The sequence below is a fragment of the Theropithecus gelada genome, chromosome 12 (assembly GCF_003255815.1).
Source record: "Theropithecus gelada isolate Dixy chromosome 12, Tgel_1.0, whole genome shotgun sequence".
Classification (NCBI taxonomy): Eukaryota; Metazoa; Chordata; class Mammalia; order Primates; family Cercopithecidae; genus Theropithecus; species Theropithecus gelada.
Window position 1 is genome coordinate 114,098,643 of NC_037680.1, and position 17,907 is coordinate 114,116,549.

General features: G+C 51.8%; 1 protein-coding gene across 2 annotated transcripts; it reads right to left on the reverse strand.

The window, feature by feature from the left end:
- Positions 1 to 341: 341 nt before the first annotated feature.
- Positions 342 to 17,255, reverse strand: RAB17 (RAB17, member RAS oncogene family). 2 transcript variants are annotated; one of them, XM_025404594.1, is made up of 6 exons: positions 16,938 to 17,255; positions 12,358 to 12,451; positions 4,046 to 4,197; positions 3,284 to 3,409; positions 1,390 to 1,483; positions 342 to 1,137 (listed from the first exon to the last, which is right to left on the reverse strand). In XM_025404594.1, the coding sequence occupies exons 2-6, from the start codon at positions 12,446 to 12,448 to the stop codon at positions 1,037 to 1,039; spliced, it is 564 nt and encodes a 187-aa protein (XP_025260379.1). In that variant the 5' UTR covers positions 12,449 to 12,451; positions 16,938 to 17,255; the 3' UTR covers positions 342 to 1,036. The 2 variants fall into 2 exon arrangements, with proteins under 2 accessions (XP_025260379.1, XP_025260378.1); XM_025404593.1 differs by having other exon boundaries at positions 12,292 to 12,451.
- Positions 17,256 to 17,907: the final 652 nt, after the last annotated feature.

Sequence of the window (17,907 nt, forward strand, 5' to 3'; positions counted from 1 at the left end):
AACAGATACTGGCCCCATGCATCCTGTGCAGCCTGGAGAGCCATGAGCCCAACAAACCTCTTTCTTCATAAATTACCCAGCCTCAGGTATCCCTTTATAGCAACACAAAAACAGACTAAGGCATGGGTTTCTCTGTAAAGGGAGGCAGGCAGGATGAAGTGTCGCCATCTGGGAATGCATCCCATCCAGAGAGCTGGGCCAGGCCCACGTTCGTCACAGCCTGCCACATGGGCCTGCTTCCTTATTTACTTAGCAGGAACCCTCCCAGAATCTATACAGAAATACCTACAACCATCCATCAGGCGCAGTGCCCCGCCTTGTCCTCAAAAACTTCCAAAAGCCAGATTGTCAAAAGCCATTTAATTTTTGGAGAAAACAATGCATACACAGTACACGTTACATCTCAGGCGAAATGTCTCAGAACCTTCCTACGCATTGGACAGAAACTCAGCTTCACCACACTGCCAGCCGGGAGACCATGGGAGGGAACTGGCGCCACTGCCCCCAGCTGCCCTTCCCACAGGCAACTTCACCAATATGCGGAAATCCCGCGCCCACTCCACAGTCAGTCATTGCTCCGTTTCTTCCCGGCACCACCACCTCCATCTGGGCTGCTCCCCAACTCCCCGAAGCGGGTGGGCCCAAGCTCCAGGCCAGTGCCCCCCACAGATCAGGCGTTAGGCTTCTTCCCACCATCGCTGTGCTCCAGGGACTTTTCCAATCCTTCCTTCCTCTCTTCCCAGAGGCTGCCTGGCTGAGAGGGCCACCGTCCAGGTAGGGCAGGCACAGGCATCGGGGGACCAGAGGGTGTCGGTGGGGATGGGGCACAGCACTTTCCTGGGAGCCATGTGACATCAGATCTTCCCCTGGCGGTTCCCACTGGCTGTAGGAAGTGGTTTTTATAAACGGGGCCAACTTCCAGGAATCTCTAGGGCTCGGGAGCAACCCAGCATCGAGAGCGAATCAGAATCCTCGCAGAGCTGGCCATGGCCCAGGCAGGGGGCGTCTTCTCCACAGCCCCCAGGAGTGGCTGCACCTAGTGGGCACAACATTTGGCCTGCCTCGCGGGCCCCTTGTTCAGAGCATCCCCCTGCGGAGCCTGGCCCTCCCTGTCGTCTCTCTGCAGTAGCTCTTGGGCTGTGAACGGCAAGAAGAGGGGAAGGGAAGTCGCCCAGCCAAGCACAGCCCTGCAGACCAGCCACCCCGGGCGGGACCCGCCCGTCTCTGTTTATCCGGAACCATAGACCAAGGGCCTCCTGCCCCTCCTGGTCACTGTCCAGTCCCTAGAGACATCCTATGGGATCCCACGTCACCAGCAACAGGGACCCAGGGAAGTCGGTCAAGGACAAGCACCTCCCACCTTGTCTGGCCCATGGGGACGTCACTCACCCACGGCACTAAACACCTCTGACACCTGGTAGTTCAGTTTGGCCGAAGTTTCCATGAACAGCAACTTCTGGCTCTCGGCAAACTCCTTCCCTTCCTGAAAGAAACAGTCACAAAACCCAGCGTTGTTTATAAGAGTTTCCTAAGGACACCTGGTTCACTTCCAACGGTAAGACCTGAGAAAGCTGCAGCTGTGGAGCCCACACTCCTCCACATTTCACGTCCAAGTTGTGTTTCTCGGACTCCTGGACAGCCAGGGCCGGGGAGGGGCGGGTGTGCTCCCTGGTAGAGGCTCTTCTAGCTGGCTGGGGACGGCCTTCCTCCTCCTGCAGCGCCTGGAAAGCCAAGTTCCCACCCCCAGACCCCCCTCCCATCATGCCTGTTGGCACCTGTGGGCTTTGATGCTGGGCAAAGAACCAACTGAACACCCAGGAAACAGAAGAGGCAGAGGGAGGCCCCTGGACAGCGCCCACCTGGGCCCTTCTGGGAAGCCCTCATTTTCCAGCACAGCTCTCCTTTGGGGAGAAACGGATGTCCCAGAGCAAAGGCAAACTGGAAAATAGCAGGCTTGCAACAGGTGACCAGGAGAGAAGCAATCATGGGAAGGCCACAGCCTCGCCCAGGAGTCCGGGGTGGCCGAGGAATGGGGGCCTCCCTGTGCAGGCCCCTCCCCTAGCCTCCAGGACTCTCCCAGAAAGAGGAGCCTGTGATGGATCCCCGAGGGCACGGCTCAGGTTCCTGACTGTCCAGCCAGACACGGAGCTGGCAGCAGGTGTGGCCAGTCACACCCACAGCTCTCACACCATCATGAATGCACTACTCCTGTCCCGGCCCAGAGATCCCTCGGCCGGCCCTGTGTTGGTCCCCACTGTGCGCCTCAGCCAGCTCCCCGGACAGACGCTCCAAACCCACCGTGGCCGCCCACTGCCCCTCCAGGCCTTGAGTAACCTCACACCTGTGTTTCTGTGCCTGCCTGAGCACGCAGCACATCTAGTCACTCTCAGGGGACACAGCTCTGTTGCCAGGACCCTCTCCTCCCCCACCCCACTTTGCAACGAAGGCCCAGACCAATGCTGTCTCCCTTTGCTCCCCTTGCTCTCCCCCGAGATTCTCCAAAATCTTCACCCCACTTCTCCATCTCTCCACAGCCTCCATTGAAGCTGGGGCCTTTTCTCCTTGGGAGGCGCGCCTGTCGGTCTAATCCCTGAGTTGGGTCTTCCCCTGGGCCAGCCTCTAGTATGTGTGGGGTCTCCCCATCTGCCACTTGTCTGTAGCTGTTTATATGGTCTTCATCCTAAATGTGGTGGGGGAGGTGGGATGCCATGGAAGAGAGACAACAGCGACACCTGGGTGACCGCTGCCTCTGCCTGTAAGGAGGCCTGACAAAACCCGGGTGAGGGAGGCCATATTTGTACAGAGGCCCCTTCTGGGAACCGAGTGGGGAAGGGAGCCCTACTGAGGAAATAGATCACTTTTCTCATTCAAGCCGAGCCCACCTTGCAGTGCCGCCCTGCCCTTCCCTCTGCCGGCCACGCCGTGCCTGCTCTTCCACCACTGGGCTGGAACTGCCATGGTGCTGGCCCTGAGTTTTTCAGGAAATCTTTGACTAACAGAGAAACTCAGGTGGAAAGTTGTGTGTGTGCGCGTGCGTGCATGTATGTGCGTGTGCGTGCGTGTGCGCACGCTTGTACGTGTGTGGGTGCAAGTGAGAGTGAATGTAGGGGGGTGTGCATGTGTGTGCAGATGCATGTGGGCTTGTAGAGGTGTGTGTGCACATGTGTAAGTGTGTGCAAGTGTGGGTGTGCGTGTGTGAAAGTGTGAGTGCCAAGGTCTTGACACAGGCGGGCAGGGCTGTCTCCTCCTGTGGAAGAGGAGGGCAGGGTCTCCTAGGCGGTACCTGGAAGGTCACCTCCCGCTCCTCGCTGAGGTCTGTCTTGTTGCCCACCAGCATCACCAGGACTTCTTCCGGGTGCAGCTCCTTCTCCAGGTCCTTCAGCCACTGCTGAGCCTTGAGGAAGGAATCCTAGAAAAGAAAAAAAAAAAAAGTAATGTCAAACAAAACTTACAGGTGGTCATTAGCTATTCTGGGGGGGAAAGCCAGTGTTGCTGTTCATGTTGTGTCAAATGTCACAGAATCCAACTGGCCATGGACACACCTGCAGGCTGCTCTGTTCCTCTGAGGAGGGCACGTTCCTGTCTTGGGTGACCTGTGCGGCCAGGCAGAAAACTGCTGGGACACACATCAGATCCTTCACCCCGAGCAGGCCCAGGAGACTGCTGACCACGGGGTATGTCAGGTCAGGACTTGAGCTCCTGAATCCTCCACCCCTAGATGTCCTCAAAGGACCACTCTGTGCAAGAGTCTGGGGAACTGGCCACCACCCCAAACCCTGACCCTAATGCAGCACCAGGAACTACTGAGGGGCAGATGGCAGCGGCGTGTTCTTTGTGGACCACAGAGGAGCAGAAAACCGACTGTGCAGGAGGATGGGGAGTTGTCAGGAGGCCATCCTGGAGGAGGTGTTACTGCTAGGATGGCACCAAGCCATTTATGACCCACCCCCATGACCCAACACCTCCCATGGCATCATTGCATTGGAGAAACTAGAAGGCAGGTGCTTGGGAAGGAGGATGGGACATGCCTCAATGTGGGGCCTACCTTCCTGGTGATGTCATACACTAGAAGCGCAGCATTGGCGCCCCTGAAGTAGAGGTGGCAGACACTGTGGTACTTCTCCTGGCCAGCTGTGTCCCAGATCTCAAGCTTCAGAGAGGCGGTGCCTACATCCACCACCTTTGTGAAGAACGCACCTGAAACAGGGAGACCCACAGGGCTTACTCAGAGGACGAGGTTGCCACGTGTGGCTCAGGTGGGACCACGGCGAGCCACAGGCACAGCAGTGGGTTCAGAGGGACAGCTGGTCACGTGCCTCCTATGCCCGCATGGCCGGGCAGTTGAGCAAACAGTTCTTCTGGGAGATGGAGGCTTCCACATCAAGCAAAGTGTCAGGAGTGGTTGCTATGGGGACTTCGGAGAGGCTTTGGTTGGGAAGATAAATCTCTCCAGGACCTAACACAAAAGCTCTGGGTTACATATGCCATGGAAGGGATCTCCACTTACCGGGAGTCCAACACATCCCTGCTGGCTTCCACAGATGCAGCTGGGCTCTGGGGACTCCTAGAACCCTGAGCACCCCCAGCCCACTGGCCCCTTGTCTGCCAGACCCATCTCGCACAGAGGCAGTCACAATTGCACAAGCTTCTCCAAGGCCTTCATCGCCTCCTAACCTCCCCACTTTCCTGATGCTGCTCCCCATCAACCCCCTTCTCTACTGTCCCCTCTGCATGGCGTCCTTCCTCTTCTTACCTAGAAAACTCTTAGGCGTCCTTTGAGATCTTGGAGAGGCAACCCTGGAAGGGCTGCTGGGCCCCCTGCCTCCATGGAAGCCTCCCTGCACCCCATACACACCCAGAGGCAAGGCTTCCTGCATTCTCTGCCTGTCTCCCCCAGAAACGCAGGGGCTTTGTCTTCACACACACACACACACACACACACACACACACACACACACACAACACACTACCCCCAAGCACTTTAACATATTGGGCAACGCACTGTTCATTTAAAGATTTTCTACCCTTTGCTTTCCAAAGAGATATGATTTTTTAAATGATTATTTTACAGATCTCCAAAATGTTTTGCCCATCGTGTATGGCTTGTCAGGGACGTGTTATACACAGAATCGGAGAGGAAGGGGTGGGGGAAGGCAAGGTGTCTGGGGCATGGAGGAGCCACCAGCACTGGCAGGCTCCTGTCAAAGCGGCTACCCTGCCTAGACCCTGGGTTGGGTTTGGAGTCTGTTGGGGAGATTGCGGCAAATGGAGCCACAGGTTTAAAATGAAAAGTTTCACTCCAAGGACAGTGCACGCGAGTCCTGCCGCTGCCACAACAAAGTCCCACGAGCCGAGTGGCTCAAATTAGCAGATTTCTTCCTGCAGTTCTGGAGGCCAGAGGTTCAAAACCAACGTGCTGGCTGGGTTGGTGCCTTCCAGAGACTGAAGGAGAATCCGTCCCAGGCCTCCTCCAGCTTCAGGGGCTGCCGGCAACCCTGGTGTTCCTGGTGGCTGCATCACCCCCATCTCTGGCTCTGTCTTCATGTGGCTGCATCTTTGTAGCCGCGTCCTCTCCCCTTCTTATAAAGACATCAGTCACTGGACTTAGGGGCCATCTGCAAAGACCCTCTCTCCAAATAAGGTCGCACTCATGGGTTCCAGGGGATAGGACTTAATTGCATCTTTACAGGTGGGAAAAACACAGTTGCACCCACTAAACATAGAACAGGAGGTTGGACAGAGCTTTCCAGCATGATGCAGCAAGACCATGCTTCTCTCTCATGACACAGCCTCTTCCTAAACGGAAGCCACCACCTGGGCTCTTCTGCCCGCGTGTCCTGCAGTTTCCTGCAGGTCCAGGAACTTGAAGTTAGACAAACTCTCCAGGTCAAACAAAGCTGCAGTCTCCATCCAGACAGTAGGACCAGTGATTTCCAGCTCAGACGGGGCAACTGTTGGGACTGAACCGGCTATACACCTCTGAACACATCAGGTGTTCCACTAGATTGACGATGGTGCCAGAATGAAGACTGTGCCCAGGCCATGAGTGTAGACCCCTCAGCTGACCTGATGGCAGCTTGTTTAAACTTTCTAAGTCTCAGCTTCCTCGTCCATAGCAGGAGCTAATGGTGCCCTCCACCCAGTGTGGCAGTTAAATCGTCTGAGCAAGGAGAGAAAGAGAACATGAGTTTTGCTTCCTCTTCCTGTCCTCTTTGCTCTTCGTGGACTTGTCTTAAAACGTGGGCCTTTCATCCTCATCTTTCTGTTTCCCATCACTTCAAATCACATTTCTCAGTTTGAATTTGGTTTTATCTTAAAAGCTGGTGCAGGTGACATGTGAGCATAAAACTCAGGTTTGCTTCCTCCATTGACCAACCTTAGCCTCTCATATTTTCCTTTTCCATGTTGAAAATGATGGCTGGAGGCCGGGCACAGTGGCTCATGCCTGTAATCCTAGCACTTTGGGAGGCCCAGGGGGGTGGATCACTTGAGGTCGAGTTCGAGACCAGCCTGACCAACATGGTAAAACTCTGTCTCTACTGAAAATACAAAAATTAGAAAGGTGTGCTGGCACGCCCCTGTAGTCCCAGCTACTCAGGAGGCTGAAGCAGGAGAATCACTTGAACCCAGGAGGTAGAGGTTGCAGCGAGCTGAGATCGTGCCACTGCACTCCAGCCTGGGCAGCAGGAGACAGTGTGAGACTCTGCCTCAAAAAAAGAAGAGGAGAGGAGAGGAGAGGGGAGGGGAAGGAAAAGAAAAGAAAATGATGGCTGGTGGTTGAATTTACACTAATGTAAAATCCCAGCAAAATTCCAAGGAGGGCATGGGTCTTAGTCCAAGCAATGATAATGCATGATAATAGTCAATGTTTGGCTATTTACAGAACATAGACCCTTCTCTTCCCTGCAGAGAGATGTAAGGCCCTCAGGTGGGCCCCTGGACAGGTATCTGAGGCAACCTAGTCTTGTGCACTCCTTGGCTCTGACCTGGAAGACAACATGCATTTATTATCATATCCTTTTTCAGAAACCCACTAACCACATGTTCTGTATCTCCACAGCTAAAGCCAAAATGTAATTAAAAAATAAATTTTTGGCTGGGTACAGTGGCTTATGCCTGTAATCCCAGCATCTGGGGAGTCCAAGGAGGAAGGATCACTCTAGCCCAAGAGTTCAAGACCAGTCTGGGCAATGTAGTGAAACCTTGTCTCTATAAAAAATACAAAAATTAGCTGGGTACGGTGGAGCACACCTGTGGTCCCAGCTACTGAAGAGGCGGAGGCAGAGGATTGCTTGAGCCCAGGAGGTTCAGACTACAGTGAATTGTGATCGTACCACTGCACTTCAGCCTGGGCAACAGAATGAGACCCCATCTTTTAAAAAATAAAAATAAAAATAATTCCTCTACTAAATTTTATTTTCTTAATTTTAATTTTTTTTTTTTTCTCCTAGATGGAGTCTCACTCTGTTGCCCAGCCTGGAGTGCAGTGGCGCGACCTTGGCTCACTGTAAGCTCCACCTCCCGGGTTCACACCATTCTCCTGCCTCAGCCTCCCAAGTAGCTGGGATGACAGGTGCCCACCACCACGCCTGGCTATTTTTTTTTGTTTTTTAGTAGAGACAGGGTTTCACCGTGTTAGCCAGGATGGTCTCGATCTCCTGACCTCGTGATCCCCCCGCCTTGGCCTCCCAAAGTGCTGGGATTACAGGCATGAGCCACAGTGCCCAACCTAATTTTAATTTTTCTTTAGTAGAGGCACGGTTTTACTATGTTGCCCAGGCTGGTCTCAAACTCCTGAGCTCGGGCAATCTGCCCGCCTCGGCCTCCCAAAGTGCTGAGATTACAGGCGTGAGCCGCTGCGCCCAGCCTCTTTACTAAATGTTAGCATCATATAAGTGGTTTTGCTTTTTTACCTTTTAATTTAAATAAACAGCTGATTCTGCTCATTGAAGCCTTCTCTGTAGCACTTGGCTTTTTTTGTAAAAGTAGTGAGCTGATGACAAATTGAAAGGAACATGAAATGGAAACTTATTTTCTGGGGGCTCTAGGACATCAGCCACGTTCTCGGTTTAGAAGGGAAGTGAACTGGTGCCAGGTTGAATGTACTTGGTACCTGTTTGTCACCCTCCCCTTCCTGCAAAAAGCCCAGCAAGTCTGGGGTGAATCATGGCTTCAGCTGGCAAATGTTCACACAAGCACTAGATGTCACCATCCTTCCAAAAGATGTCATGCAAAAGTCGGAATCTCCCCTGCTGTGGCCCGTTAGGACGCTGGGGGCAGTCCATGGGTAGCGCCAGCCCCCATCCCTGACACAGCAGTGGCTCCTGCAGCTGCCACCTCCTCAACAGGCCCTGGCGGGGGTGGGCGGGAGGCTGGGCTCACTTGGACTCCTGTCTGCTCTGCCTCTGCCCTGCCTGCTCTTGTGGCACCGGCCAGCACGTTGGGTTTCCAGCTTCAGGGCTCGAGTCCGTGTCACTTTCTGGCTCTGCTTCCTGCTTCCTCTGGATGGACAGTGTCTTGCCAGGAGCTGAGCCCACCACCTGTGTCACATCCTGCTGTGGGCCCCACCCCACACACCTGTCCACTGAACCAGACCCCCTCGGGAGGGCCCCAGAGATGCAAGTCAATCCTCCTGAAGGCTGACCCCTCAGACAGGGCTGGCCTTGGTGACCTTAAGCCACCCAAAGTAACAGCAACCTTTCATGGAGAGCCCACTCCAGGAAGGTGTTTACACTCCCATTTCACAGGGAAAAAATCCAGATGGAGGGAAGGAGCGGCATTCCTGTGGCCGTCCATCCCATCCCTCCCTCGGGGTTCCTGCAACCTAGCACTGGGCGCGTTGCCTCCTGCATTTCCAGGCTGCCCGTGAGGACAGCACTCCCGTTCTCCTCTGAGGCTCTGCTCCTGGCCCACCCTCTCCCCCGGGCAGGAGCCAGTGTTCTTGATAAAAGCTGAAGTCACACGTGACAAAAGCAGCAGGAGTGTCTGCTCTCAAAGGGTTTTCGTGCAACACGGATCACTCTTCCCCCAAAGCACATAAGTTAAAGGAATGAGCACATCCCATCTCCTCATCCTAGAAGCGGCAATACCCACATTTATAATAATATATGATCATGTAATGATTATAATGATGATTAATAATTAACATACACTTTGGGAGGCCAAGGCTGGTGGATTGCTTGAGGTCAGGAGTTCGAAACCATCCTGGCCAGCATGTTGAAACCCCATCTCTACTAAAAATACAAAAATCAGCATGGTGGTGCACACCTGTAATCCCAGCCACTCAGGAGGCTGAGGCAGGAGAATTGGTTGAACCCAGGAGGCGGAGGTTGCAGTGAGCCAAGGTCACACCACCTCACTCCAGTCTGGGCAACAGAGCGAGACTCCGTCTCAAAAAATAATAATAATAAAATAACTAACATAGGCCAGGTGTGGTGGTGCACACCATGGCAAAACCCTATCTCTACAAAAAATATAAAAATTAGCTATGGTGGTGTGCACCTGTGGTCACAGCTACTCTGGAGGCTAAGGTGGGAGGGTGGCTTGAGCCCAGGAGGCAGAGGTTCCAGTGAGCCACTGCACTCTAGCCTGGGTGACAGAGCAAGACTCTGTCTCAAAAAAATTAACATAATGATAATAAATTGCATGACATCTATCCATAGCTATAGTAATATCTACCTCCCAAAGCTGTAATATTATCCCAAGGTGTAATGCAGACACTCAGATGGAAGCAGAGAAGACCAGTGTTCCCACAGGGGACTCAGGCAACAGCCAAGGAAGGAGTTTCCACAGTTCTGCTCCTGCAACCCAGCACAGCTGCCCCCACACCCAGGTGCTCAATACAAAAGTACGGACCCCAGGGTTGGAGGCTGATGGGATGAAGGCGGCTTGTGAGCCACAGGCTAACCTATTCTGGCCATTCTCCTCCTCTCCCTGTTGTGCCACGGGCCACAGCCCACAGCCTCCCAACCCTGCCCCATCACGGAGACCCAGAGTGGGAGCAAAGACTCCACACAGCAGGCCTGGGTGAAAGGCAGAGTCCAGCCTGTAGAACGGTCCTGCCCCTCGGAGAGAGGAGACAAACCTGGGCCCGGGGGAGAGGGGTTTGGAGGAAGCGAGGCCCTGGCTTTCATCTGAAAGCTGCTGGCAGTGGGGTGGCCCCTGAGGGCCCAGGCAGAGGACCAGTAGTAGAGTGAGACATACAGGCCTTCCCCGCAAGCAAAGACCCCCAACCTGGCCTGGGACTCCCCAGCAAGCCCAGCTTTGTTCACCCCTCTGAGCCTGGTAGGCCCCCTGAAGAGAGGGCGGGCAATTGGGACAGCCAGGGCAGGCATGAGGGGGACGCTCGGACCCTGGCTTGATGGAACGAAAGGAACTAGGGCCTCGCCCTTCAATGTCGGGGCCTCCATCCCCCTCGCCTGTAAAATACAGAATGCCCAGCACCACCCTGAGTCTCCACGGACCCCACACATTGCCCCCCACCCCCACCCAAGGAAGGTGGGGGCTCTGTGGGTATAGCTCTCTGTGGGCTGAGCACATCCAAGCACGTCTCAATGAATCCAAAGCACCCTCCCACCCTCCAACCACGCATTCGGAGTCTCCCAGCCCTGCTTGCACTCACCCAGTGAGTGCCTTTGGGCACTGGCTCCTGCAGGCTCTGCTAGGGTGACAGCACAGAGTCCTTCTGTACAAGGCCCTGTAGCAAATACTTCAGGTTTTACTGGCCATGGGGTCAATGCTGCAACCACTCACCACTGCTGCCGTTTTAGAGTGAAAAGAGGAGGAACAGCAAGAATATCATTTACAGAGGGTAAGTACCTGAACAGGTAGAGCTTTGTCTCCACAGAACCTTAGCACAAAACAAGCAGAACAGCCAGAGAGCCACAGTGTGCAGACCTCCATCTCAGAGCGAGATCCGTCCCCAGTCCAACTCACCTGGCCTGACACCTGCTGCCTCTCTCTGCATCTTGAATACCAGTCACCCAGGTACAAAGCTCTCAACATCCAGGCCCAGTGAGGCCCTCATCAGTGTTCTCTATTCTCAGCTGAGGCCACCCTCTGGCCAGCCTTGGCACTTTGATGTATTTTTAAAGGAAGCCAAGTCCAATATCAGGACTTGCGGGGTGAGGGGTGCAGATCTCCCTGCTAATGGAGAAGAGGATTGCACTGCCCACCCCAGGGCAACCTTGACTCTCTCCCCAGGGTCGCCCTCTGCAGACAGCCTCTCACCATCACTCTGGCCGTTCTCACCACTAGCTCTGGGATTTGGACCAGGCAGACCCCTGCCAATCCCCCTGTATCTCCTGGCGATCCTTCAGGAACTACTCCCCACCCCCGAGAAAATGGAAGGGCTCCCTAATAGCTGACACCATGTGCCACATTTTGCGATTGTGTTTCTGTGTTTGGTGCATCTATTTAGCTGGTTATAGAATCCTCCCCACCTAACGCAGGCCTGGAAAAGGGTTTGTGCTCAACAGATGCCTGTTAGATGAGTAAACGAATGAGTCCATTTGGAGATGGGCAGCTTATCCATGTCAGAGTCCGAATTTGAAACCAAGGCTCTGATTCTGCACGTGTTCCCCCAGGGGACATTGGCATAAAGAACACGCTGGCTTTCCCCATTTCAGGTGAAAACTGGGTTTCACTGCCTAGGCAGGCTGTGCCCACAGCAGGATGGGAAGGAGGCCAGCAGCCTGCAGATGCCCCATGCAGTCACTCCTGAGCTTCACGACAGGTTAGCCTTTTTAAGAAACACAGCGAGAAGGTCTCCCTCCCCACCCACCCCCAACAAGGATCCTCCCACCCCCAATCCAGGCCAAGCTGGTAAACCAAGTCCAGGCAGGAAGGAAGATGCTGGTGGGGTAAATAAAGCAAGGGAGCAGTGTTAGCAGGAGGGCGGCCTGGGTGGTGGGAGAGGACAGCTGGTTTAGGCCACTGAGTGGCCAGAGCCCAGGAGGCTTCATCCCAGCTCTCCCTGCCACCAGCATAATCCCTCACACCCAACCCAACCCTTTGGGGCCAGAGGTCCTACTCCAGAATCTCCACCCCCTGCAGACTCCAGCTGAGCTGAAATCTGACCCAGAGCCAAGGGTGCTTCCTGTCTTTGTAGATTCTGTGGCTGCGTTCATGGACCTCACTCCCTCCCCTCACGCACTGGACACAGGCAGCTCAAGGCCCCAGGACAGCATGGGGATTCCTAGGCAGGCATCATCCCCCTCTGCCCCAGGTGTGAGTCAGCAGCCCAGACTTCTGCACTGAAGACCAGCAAAGGGGTGCTCTGCTCTCACTTACAGCCCACCGTAGGCAGGATATTCTTGAAGTCATTCTTCACGTACCGAAGAGCCAAGCTGGACTTACCCACGGAGCCACTTCCCAGGAGAACCAGCTTGAATGCACGGGGCTGGCTGGGGGCAGCCCTGGGCTGGGGGGTCCTGTGTGCCTGTGCCATGCCCTGCAAAGAAGCACAACCGCCTGAAGCAGGTGGAACATCTGAGCCACATCAACTCAGCAAGCTCAACCCCGGGGCTGCTTCCTGCTCAGGAGCAGATGGTCCGAAACAGAGCTCCCAACTCAGAGGCCACCTGGGTCCACACTCCTGCTCCCCTCTGCACCCCATGTCCCATCTCCCCATCTGCAGTTTTTAGGTCCATTTTTACATCTGTAGTAAGGAACAAAAGGAGTTTTGCTTAGAAAGCTCCAGGCACAGGTCACTGCAGACCCTGAAAAGCAATGATTACATGTGGAGGTCTTAGGGCTTATTGTTCACCTTCCATTACTTTAAATTTTTACAAATCTATTACTTGTCCCCAAAGTATCTAATGCATGGAGAGGTAAAAAGCATCTGAGCATTTCTTGGGTGGTTGTTCATGGATTAAAGTTGGTGTTTCAGAAAAAAATCTACCTAAAAAAAGTTGGTGTCTCAATGATCTCAAAACATCATAGACACATTCCTATTGTGTCTAAAGCCTCAGAATCCACAGTGGTATGCCCCAGAGAAAACCAATATTGTGGTCAAAATAAATGTGGGTTACCCTTGCATATTTTTTCATTATAAAAACTCTCATGTACACACCACAATAGAGAGAATGGTCTGATGGGCCCATGGACCCACCTCCCTCTTCCCCAGTAATCAGCTCAGCCATTCATGTCACTCACACTCCCAAACCTCCCCCTAGCAGGTTAATGTAAAGCAGATCCCAGGCATCCAATCCTCTGCAAATCTAGTACAGATACAGGCATCTTTTTCTTTGCAGTTCACGTGTTGAAGAAATCAGGTTGTCTTATAGATTTCCAGTACGGATGTTGCTGATTGCACCCCTGTGTTATTGAATGGAGTCCTCTGAACTTTGTATTTTTGATACGTGGTGGTTCAGGATATAAACCTGATTAGATACAGGCTATTTTTTGGCAAGATTGCCATGAGAGTGTGTATGCACTTCCCACAGAAGGCAAATAATGTCCAGTTGTCTCTCTGTGATGTTGGCAGTCACTGAAGACCATTACTTCGACCCGCTCTTTCACTAGAGGGTTGCAAAATGGTGACATTCTGATAATGTTCTAATGTTATCACTTGGTGCTTGTTTATTAGCTAGGAAGAGAAGCTCTCCACAATCAATATGAAACCCATCGGGGGCAACTGGTCCTGTGATCAGAGTCTCATCTCCCTCCCTCACCATGGTAGGCAAGAGGGAGGCTCCCTAAAGAGGGAAGGGCAGGAACTTTGAAAAGGAAAGAAGAAAAAGCAGGAGTGGTTGGAAGCAATCCACATGCCCTCACTGCCCCCAGTAAGGAGCCACGGCCACAGACTGGTCTGGTCTGCCCTGCCCTGCAGGGATAAGAGGAGAAGTAATCAAGTTTGAAATCAGTCTTGAAACAAATAGGATGGGGTCCTAGATACCAAGAAGATCGTTCTAGGCAGAAAGCGACTGGAGAGTCACAGAGTCCTTAACAGGAGGGTTTAGGGCTCTCTACCCATCAGAGAAGAAGGGCGCCACATGGTAGACTCGAGTGGTTATCCCAAACATGCCTGGAAACCCATCTTAGATGGAAATACTCAAGTTTCACCATCAAGTATGATGCTGGCTTCAGAGATGGATAAAAAACATAACATTAAGTTTTCCATCTGTGTTTCCTAAAAGAAAGAAAGAAAGAAAGAAAGAAAAAAAGAAAGAAAGAAAGAAAGAGAGAGAGAGAGAGAGAGAAAGAAAGAAAGAGAAAGAAAGAAAGAAAGAAAGAAAGAAAGAAAGAAAGAAAGAAAGAAAGAAAGAAAGAAAGAAAGAGAAGGAAAGGAAAGGAGAGGAGAGGAGAGGAGAGGAGAGGAGAGGAAAAAGAAAATCTCTCCAGGTGATCTCAATATGCAGCCAAGACTAGGAATCACTGCTAGAATTCTGTTTTCCTTGGAGCTGGGAATGGTGTCTAGCACATAGTAAGTACTCAATAAATACCTAAGAAATGAATGAATGAGGCCAAGCACAAAGAGCACATAACACAGCACCTGTGCTTTGAAATATCCTCCTGGATTGAGGATGATTTCTTGGGGGCTCGCTATGATTTGCATGGATCCTCCAAAAAGCAGATTTGAAAACTTAGTCCCCAGTGCAACCATGCTGGGAGGTGGGGCCTAACAGAAGGTGGTTGGGTCATGAGGACTCTGTTCTCATTAATCCATGCCCGGCACAGATTAACACTGCTGCACTCTTGCACGTCCACGAGCCTGTGTGTTCTCTTGTCCTTTCACCTTCCACTGTGGGATGACACAGCAAGAAGGCCCCAACAGATGTAGACCCCTTGGCCTTGGACTTCCCAGCCTCCAGAACCATAAGAGACAAATCTTTGTTCTGTATACATTTCTGTCTCAGGAATTCTGTCAAAGCAGCACAGACTAAGACAGCACCTGAGGCAAAGTGAGAGTGCCTGGGGTGGGAACTGAGTCCATCAGATGATCCGCTCAAGTCAGCTGGGGACAGGCTCTCAGAGGTCAAGGCACATCCCCGACTCTCCACCCTTTGGTGGAAGGGGAAAGGGTAGTGGGGGTGGGGTGAGGGAACAAACACTACTCAATGGCTACAGTGTATACTGCTCAGGTATTGGGCACAACAAAATCTCAGAAATCACTGAAGAACATATCCATGTAACCAAATACCACCTGTTCCCCCAAAATCTATTGAAATAAAAAATAATTAAAAATAAAAATACCCCTTCAGGTTCTCTTTGCTATTTATTTGTACAGGTTAATAAAACCTTTCCTAAGTCAAAAAAAATCTGTGGCCCAAAACTTGTCTGAATTAACTGAAATAGGTGGACTCTGGAGGAATGCACTGTGACGACTGGGATGCCAGCGTCTCATTCCTTTGACAATGATATGTCTCTTTAATAAGGTTATTTTATTTTTGGGCTGGGCGCAGTAGCTCATGCCTGTAATGGCACTTTGAGAAGCCGAGGCGGGTAGATCACTTGTGGTCAGGAGTTGGAGACCAGCCTGTCCAACACAGTGAAACCCCAACTCTACTAAAAATACAAAAATTAGCCGGGTGTGGTGGCGCATGCCTGTAATCCCAGCTACTCGGGAGGCTGAGGCAGGAGAATCGCTTGAACCCAGGAGGCAGAGGTTGCAGTGAGCCAAGATCCCACCATTGCACTCCAGCCTGGGCAACAGAGCGAGACTCCGTCTCAAAAAAAAAAAAAAAAAAAAAAAGTTATTTTACTATAAACATACAAGTGTCAATATAAATAAACTACCCATAACCCCACCCCCTTAATACAACCACAAAAGGTATTTTTGCCTACTTCTAGCTTTTTTCTATGACTCCTAAAAACAAACCAAAACCCATGGTTTTAACATAAAAGTATTATCTCATATATGTAAAAAATACTTAAATGTAATACCAAAGGCAGTCTCACATTGCTTCAAAATCATGTTTAGCGGACGCATAACATTTCTACAACTATCTCAACTTGCTGAACCATTTTCCTAATACTGGATTTTTACTTAGTTTTAATTTTTTCTCTGTAATAAGACTGCAGTAAACATTTTCTTATGTAACTTTTTGTCTGATTGAGTGTTGTAAGCTTTCAATAATGAAAGGTTGGAGCCTTCTGTCCAAAGAGAAAATTGAAAGTGTGGCGCCTGACTGCCCCCTCCAGAATTTAATCAAGATGGGGTTATTAGTAGTCAAAGACGTTATTAGGTTATCGAAGACAAAGATGTTTTCAGGGACACCATATTCAAGATTGGAGCTTCTCTAGTAATCTTAACTTGGGGCTTTTTCATTCCTTGCACCTCTCTTCCACTAAAGGGAAAAAAAGAGAGCAAATCCCAAATCAGTCTTTTTTGTGGAGAAGGGGCCATTCCAGGGAAGGGTCTGGTTGATGAGTCTATTGCCAGCTGCGCTCCTGTGTCACCCTTGCCTGGGCCTGTGAAGAATATCGAGATTACGAGAGGTACACCAGTACATTGCATTCAGAATGCAGCCATTTGATACAGAAAGAAAACAAAATGTAGATTGTAAAAAGGAGTTTACAAGAAAGCCTGACAAGCTTCCTAGATATCACTGGGTATTAAATTGGGGATTCTGATGTCATTTGAAATGGATTCCCTGAAGAGTTCTTCTTATTACCAGAAGTTTGTTTTTTTGTTTGTTTTGTGTTTTCAAGACCTTAAAACTGGAACTTTCCAGAAGAAAAAATCAAATAAGAATCTCTTTCTGGGAATCCAACCTAGTGAGCCATCAGAAATCTGAACCAGGAAGTCTCCGCCCCAGCTTTGTCCTTTGATTATACACATACGGGCACATGCACAGACACAAACAAATACAGACATGGGTACAAACACGTGAGCACACATACAGACACACAGAGACACACACACAGAGAAGTAGACACACACGCACAGAGGCAGACACTCTGCAAAGTGCACAGAGGTTCAAACAATGACTCACCTGTTCCCCAGGCCCGGTCACTTGCAGGGAGCTGAAGAGCCTATCATCACCAGTCCACGGCGTTGCTACCTGTCTCCCTTTTCTCCTCTCTCTGGCCCAGGGGAAGGTTTGCTTCCCTCCACAGGCAGGACAGAAGGAGCCTCTGCTCCAGTGGAAAACAGCCTCAGAGCAGAGGTCAAGAACAGCAGCCTTGGACCAGGGCAGTGCCCGCTGGCCCGCAGCCCCAAGGTCAGACCTCTTCTCCTCCCAAAAGATTTCAGGGCAAAGTCCACGGTGGTCATGTGGTCACCTGGGGCAGAGCAGGAAGCTGGATCACAAAGCAGGTGACTCAGCAGGAGGCTGGACCACGAAGCAGGTGACCTGGGAGCACCTGTGTGCTGCCGGAAGTCACATTCCAGTCCTGCGTTTGCTGGCACCCAACTGGAGCCCGTTGTTCAGTTTTGTTCCGGGGTTTCACTTCCGGGGTCTCACTTCGGCGCGGAATGTTTTTCTTGGCTCCTTCCTTGGAGCTGTGTTGAATCTTTGTTGCACTTGAAGAACCAACAGCCCAGAAGAGAAAAGAATATTTCGGTCAAATGAATTAATTCCTCCTACTGTCAGCTGGAAGCCAACCCTGGCTGAGCCCCACACTAGACCCACAGGCAACTCAGTGTGAGCCAGTCCAGCGGCAGACCCTGGGCTGATGCCACCTGAGGGCAGGGTGGACGTGGCCTCCGTGGACATGGGAGACTCCAGGTGCAGGAGACAGGGAGGTGGACTTCCTCCTGGTCTTCCCAAATTCTTCAGGAGACTCTAGTCAGGAAATTTCTGACTTGGAGGTAACAGAAGAGTCTCCTCCAGGTAAGATTTCCAGAGCCTGAGTACAGCTGGGGTACCAGGGTTGGGCCTGAGGCTGAGGAGACGGAAATCTGTTGCCATGAACATTACTCCACACAGCCAGTATATGTCCAGCTCACTTTATGTCCTCCAA